The 6,857-nt window shown below is 46.9% G+C and overlaps 1 protein-coding gene across 8 annotated transcripts in view; it reads right to left on the minus strand.

Annotated features, from left to right (window-relative positions):
- The window catches only part of WDFY4 (WDFY family member 4), a 295,693-nt gene that overhangs the window by 39,869 nt on the left and 248,967 nt on the right, over positions 1-6,857 (minus strand). For all 8 annotated transcript variants that reach the window (XM_077945551.1, XM_077945549.1, XM_077945550.1 and 5 more), the window contains one exon: positions 806-848. In XM_077945551.1, coding sequence (XP_077801677.1) covers positions 806-848 — 43 coding nt within the window. The remainder of the gene's footprint in view (positions 1-805; positions 849-6,857) is intronic.

Genomic DNA, 6,857 nt, shown 5'->3' on the forward strand with positions numbered 1-6,857 from the left:
GGGAGAGGATTTTGGACCTGAGTGACTAAGACCTACTTTCTCATTGTCCCCCAATCTCTACAACTGCCTCTCTTAGGGTCTCTTCCTTTCTTTGAGATCCCTGGGCTGAATGTCAACTTGTCCAGGCTGGGAGCCACATGTGTCTTCCAGGAACAAGAATTGACACCCATGCCCCGGCCCCTATGTGGCTGTATGCATGTGTATCTTCACAAATGGGGTGTGTGTACCCACTGGGAGGCATCCACAGTGTACAGGTATGTGCGCGCGCACACACATGCACGTGCATTCCCCAGCTCTGACTCCAATGTGCAAGATTTGTCCTCCATCACCGAGATTTGGTCAGGGAAATATCTGAGACATTTTGGTAAATTAGAAAAATAAGATCCCGGCCAGGCACGGTGGCTCACGCCTGTAATCCCAGCACTTTGGGTGGCTGAGGCAGGTGGATCACCTGAGGTCAGGAGTTCAAGACCAGCCTGGCCAACATGGTAAAACCCTGTCTCTAATAAAAATACAAAAATGTACTGGGCCTGGTGGCAGGTGCCTGTAATCCCAGCTACTTGGGAGGCTGAGGCAGGAGAATCACCTGAACCGAGGAGACAGAGGTTGTCGTGAGCTGAGATCACGCCACTGCCCTCCAGCTTGGGCAACAAGAGTGAAACTCCATCTCAAAAAAAAAAATAATAAATAATAAATAATAAGATCCCTTCTTGGTTGATCCACACACTTCCTCTCCATCGCTGGGGCCTGGGCCATTCTCTGGTTTGCATTCCCAGAGGGCTTCCCTCTGGAGGAGCCACTGTACCTGCCACTTCTGCAGCATGGTCCTGTCAGAGCCGGGGTATCTCCTGTGGGACAGAAAACCATGGTGGTGACCAAATATACCAAGGTTAGAACACAAACAGGGGAGAGGTGGGGCTTGCCTGGGCTTCGTGGGGCCAGGGTGTTGAGGAAAGCTGCAGACTTCCACATCCCACAGCGGCTCTCAGCGGGCAGTACAGGGAGACTGTCGTTCAGCTCTTCCTGGCCCACCCCGGCCTGCTGAAGGTTAGATTCTTGCAGTCAGTGTCCCTCTGCTGTGATACCAGAACAAGCTGCTGCCTCAAGAATTCCAGGGGACATGCAGCCTCAGGCTTGGGGGCCTCCTTCACAACCCACACGGAATTCCCCTGCCACATCTTGGCCTTCTTTGTCCCTGCCCTGACCCCCTCTTTTGCTTGTGGATAAAATGTAAACAACACGGAAGGCCATGAGATATGACCTAAGAGTCTCCCAAGAAGTGTCCACAGTCACCAGTTTCTAGTGTATGTTCCAGAAAATGTTTTACCCATATGCCTGCCTATATGCCTACATAGCTTTTTTTTGTTTGTTTCTAAAAAGCTTCAGTCATACATGGGATCACATCATACACCCGGTTCTCCACCCAGCCTCCCTTGTGCTGCAGCAGCCCTGGAGATCGGCTCACACTGCCCTTTCGCATTCATCTCTGTAGTCGCAGGGCAGTTTTGCACAGCTGGATCCTAACTGATTCACCGTCCCCGTGACAGGCTTTGTTCTCACAACTGACATTTCCAGGAGCACCTTTTGGCACATGTCTCTGGGTACTTTTGTGAGTGTATCCACGAGAGGTTTCTAGCTGTGGTGCCACTAGGTTAAAAAGTGTGAGTATTTACCATTTTGCTACCTATGGCCAAATGGTTCCTTTAAAAGACCATACTAATGTACATGGCTAAAATTAAGACTTACATATCAAACCAGTGAAGGCCCATTGTGGACTGCCCTGGTAGGAAAAAGGGTAACAAAAGGCAATATTGGGGAGGGTGTGGGAGGAGCCCTCCTCCTCCACCCCAAACGTCTCTTCTGTTGGGCAGGGATTATAGAGCCCGGCTCCTCAGCCTCCAGGGTGCCCCTCTGCTCCTTTTCCAGCCGTTTCTTCCCCAACTCCATGAGACTCTCCTCTACCCGAAGACTAGGTCTTTGCTCAAGATGCTCCACCACACCAAGCCAAATCATATCCCTTGGCTCCATCCATCTCCTCTGCCACAGTTCTATTCAGGTGCCCGCAGACATCTGAATGCCCACAGACCCAGTCCCCACATACGCTCTGCTCCACTTGCATGGTCTGTGTCAGGACCCTGCCGGGCTCAGTCTGGACAAGGCCTGGCTGCCCGTGTGTCCCAGAGGGACAGTGCCGCTTCACCTTCCCATCGCAGCCCCACTGTCACATCTTCTGTCCCGGGCTCTCCATCCCTCTGCATTCAATTCTTTATTTGGCAGATTTTCCATAAGCAGAAAGTAACCCCCAGGCTGGGATTTACCTCTTCATCCCTAATAGAGGAGTCATCTATTTGGGCCATGTATCCAGGCAAGCAACACCCAACAATAAGCAGAGGCAAAACGTGCTCCAATGTACTGCTTTAGCTTGCAAAGCATCAAGTGAAGATTTGGTTCTCCTGTTGTGTCTGTGACTCTGCCACCCACCCAGTTCTGGAGGGGTAGGCTGCTCTTAAGGCTATAGGCAAGGGCAGAGCCCAAGCTGGAGACAGTGAGGGTCATCGCCTTGAAAAGGACCTGTGCTGAGCCCTCCAGAGCCATGAGCATGTGGAGTTGGCATGCCACAGCCTGCTGATCTAGCTACTCTGTTTTATAAGTTGACAGGGGAGTGAGGACAGAGGAGTGAAAGCAGGGGAGCTAAATGTGTCTGTTAGGATCCAGGAAATGAGATTCAGTTTCTGCTCTCCTCCCTTTCAGACAGGGTTCTAGAATTTTGCCTGTGGTCATTTGTGATGTTACTATCAGGTGGAATGGTATACAGAAGAAAAAGGCATTTCACCATCCCACTCCTCATTTCATTGGCTATCAGCTCCAAGGAAGTTCCATTATTTCTGGTACCGTCAGAGAAAGACGCCATTACCAGCAGTTCCAGGACACCTAACCAAAGGTGAGTTCTATTTTTTTAAAATATTGTTTTAAAATCATATTAATCTGAAGGCGATTACAGAACTCTCAAAATGATCTATGTGAATTTTATTGGTAACTGGCGATTAGTTGAAAGTATTGCTTTAAGAGTTAATAAACTGCATCGTCCATCATCCATCATTATCATGTAAGTTTTAGATTAAACAAGATGTTGCAAATGGCTCTTGGCTTTCTAATGTGCTCTTGAGATCTGTGGGAGGCAGCCTGAGAAAGAGCTCTGGCTGTGAAATCAGGGATACCTGGATCTAAATTCTACCTCCACCACTTAAATGGGGGGCCCCGAGCAAGACAGCAAGCCTCTCTGATCTGCCATATCATCCTTGCAACACACTGGCCACACTGGTCACACAGGGGCATGGGAGAGCCAGTGAGACCATGGGTCTGGAGAAGGCTAGCATTGGTGTGGGCACGGAGCTGCTCAACAAGCATGGTCCTGGCTATGCTGACATTGTTCAGGAGCAGGGGAGATTCTTTTCTACTCTGGGAGGAAGGAGAGTGTGGTGGCAGAGTGGGGCCTGCTTCTGGTCAAGACCTGCTTGGTTCTGCCAGTCCCGCTCTGGGTGACCTTAGGATTGTGCGACCTGGGAACCTGTGCACCTGCTCGTTCAGCCCAGCAAACACAATCCTCGGGGTTTGCTGGGGGCCTGCACTGAGCTTCAGGACAAGACTGGGGCCTGTGGGCAACTTGGGGTGGAGCAGAGAAGAACCGAAGAACTTGAACGAAGCCAGTGAGGATTGTGGCGGTTACCCGGCCTGGCCTTATTGGGTTTAGCACGGGCGGACATACAGAGGACATCACATCAACCCCTTTATTCCCTTCCCGCCCAGGACAGGTGTCCACCTCTACTGGATAACTTCAAAGATGGAAAGATTATCTCTGAATCAGGACATCGTGGGTAGTTCAAGTTCTTCCTTATTTCCAGGGGTCATTTACACCCATCCTGCTTCATTTTTAACCAAATCTCTGTCCTTTACCCCCTAGAGGAGTTTCAGAAGCTTGAGCACTAATGCCAGGTGGCCTAGGGCCTTCCCTACCCCATGCTGCACAGCATCAGTACCTTGAGTTGCCTCATAATCCTGCTTTGACTCTTCTCCCTTGGGCCAGCTCCACCCTACCCTGAAACCAGGTCCCCAGAGCAGGTGGCAGAGAGGAGAGAGCCAGACGCACGTTCCAAGAGCTCATCCTCCATCGGGGGCTGGCAGAACAGCCTGCGGCTGGGCCTCCGGATATGGTGGGTTAGCCCCCAGACCAAAGGCTCTCAGCCGAGGGACTCATCTGGCTAAAGGCTGCGCCCTCTCAGCCCTGGAAGGAGACTGGGGTCTTTGCCCATCCTCTTCTTCACCTGGCACTGGGAGGCTAGGTGTAGCCCTAACATGGCAGACATCTACGGAGGGCCTGTAGGTTAACCTGGGCCCCCGAGCTAATGCAGACACATCTCAAAATCCTGCTGCCTCTCCAAATTATCCCATGTGTTGCCTATTTGCAAAAACAGTTTTGAGGACATGGTAAAATGGGTTAGTGAGTGACTGAGGGATTTGATTCTTGAGTTAAGAAGCACTAGGCATACACAAGCCACAATGAGAAGAAAAATCACTTATCTGGGCAAGCTGGAAACACAGGCCTGCTGAAGGGTATGGGCTATTTCTCAGGACAGGAGAAAATAGTCTTGCTTAGCCATTGCCAGGGGAGGCTCCCTGTGTAGGGAATGTGTGAGCTGGGGAGATGTTGGGGGCAGAGTGTGGCAGGGGCAGAGCTGTTCAGTGAGAAGCCAAACACACTCCCTCTCTCCCCATTTATTTCTCCTAAGAAGCAAATCTGTATCAACCTGGACTCTACTTTTCAGACCCAGGTAGGGCATTAGAAATCCATGCAGAGACAGATGTACCCTTTCAAACCAGAGACACCCTGCTGGACTAACAGCTCATTAAACCTCTCTGTCATAACTTCCTATCACTCTTCATTTCCCTAACATGTGGAAATTCTGCATACAGTTCTAGACCTAATAATAACACTTAATTGTTTAACCTGTTAAAAAGTGTGAAGACTTTTTGCCTATTGTCTAATTTCCACAAAGGCCCAACGAAGTTACCATGATTTCCATTAACAGACGAAGATATGGAGGTGTGGGGCAAGGAGGTGGTGTACAGGCCAGGGAGGTGTAAAATTCATTGTTGGTGTCTACCCTCGGCCTGGCACAGAGCAGCCGGCATAAACACTGATACACTGACTGTTCAGAGCACCTGCCAGGATCAGACCTTGCTCCAGGGCCCTGACACGGAAGAAAACAAATGCAAACAAACAAAAATCTTCATCCTAGTGTATGAAAAGCCAGCTACCTGACAAACTAATCAGTGGCATATATTTGGCAGCATGACATTAAAAAATGACCATTTGTAAATTGACCAGATTGTTATTGTACAACCATGCCATAATATGAGGCTGTATATACGTTAAAAATCTGAAAGTTGGCTGGGCACAGTGGCTCACGCCTGTAATCCCAGCACTTTGGGAGGCCGAGGTGGGCGGATCACCTGAGATCAGGAGTTCGAGACTAGCCTAGCCAACATGGCAAAACCCCGTCTCTACTAAAAATACAAATATTAGCCAGGCGTGGTGGTGGGCGCCTGTAATCCCAGCTACTCAAACCTGGGAAGTGGAGGTTGCAGTGAGTCAAGATCGTGCCACTGCATTCCAGCCTGGGTGTCAAGAGTGAGACTATGTCTCAAAAAAAAAACACAAAAAAACCTGAAATTTATATAATACAAAGTTACTGCCAGTTGCCAAAATTCTGAGTCCTTTTAATTTTCGTTTTGTTTTTTCTTTTTCTTTTTTTGAGATGGAGTCTCACTCTGTTGCCCAGGCTGGAGTGCAGTGGCGGGATTTCAGCTCACCGCAACTTCCGTCTCCTGGGTTCAAGTGATTCTCCTGCATCAGCTTCCCGAGTAACTGGGACTACAGGCGCGTGCCACCACGCACGACTAATGTTTTTGTATTTTTAGAGAGACGGGGTTTCACTGTGTTAGCCAGGATGGTCTCGATCTCCTGACCTCATGATCCACCCCCCTTGGCCTCCCAAAGTGCTGAAATTACAGGTATGAGCCACCACGCCCGGTCTGAGTGCTTTTAATTTTCATAAGGTTTTACGTACCTATATTTTAAAATGTATTTATCTTGTATATTTTCCTCTTTCAAATACTGATTTTATTCTTAGGTGCTTTATGATTTTTATATTATTTAATTTCAATTTTAAATTATGTATTATATATTCTAATTAGAAGTATACTAGGTAGTAGAATTTGAGGTAATTTTAAATTTTCTAGTCATCTTCATTCAGAAATTTATTTAAATCCATTTGCTGTCTAAATTAAATTATGTATTTTATTTTTTGGACTTAAAACATAATATGGTGATGGTTATGTATTCAAAAATGTTATAGTTAGCGTTCATTTAATGATCTGTTTTGTTTTCATTTCTAAATTGAAGTCATTTTATTTTGCTTTTTTTGTACTTTCCAAAATTTTTACTACTTAAATTTAATTTTGGATTCGAAATTACTTATTTCACTTATTTGCTAATTAATTTATTTTCTAATTTATGACTAGGTGGAAAAATTTAGAGCATTTTAATTTCTTATTTCTGCATATACATTTTCTAATTTTTCTTCAATCCTTTATCATCTGCATAATAATTTTCATACTTAATTTGTTTTCCTCATTTTCTCAATTTCTGGAAATTTAATGTAACAACAACAACAAAAAATAACTGAAAAAAAAAAGACCATAGATGCACAGATAGATCATTGCAGCCTTATTCATGATAATGCCAGGCTGGAAACAGCAGGAAAAGCAAAGCACAAGGCTCACTGCTGTATGTTCAT

The sequence above is a fragment of the Macaca mulatta genome, chromosome 9, assembly GCF_049350105.2.
Source record: "Macaca mulatta isolate MMU2019108-1 chromosome 9, T2T-MMU8v2.0, whole genome shotgun sequence".
NCBI lineage: Eukaryota > Metazoa > Chordata > Mammalia > Primates > Cercopithecidae > Macaca > Macaca mulatta.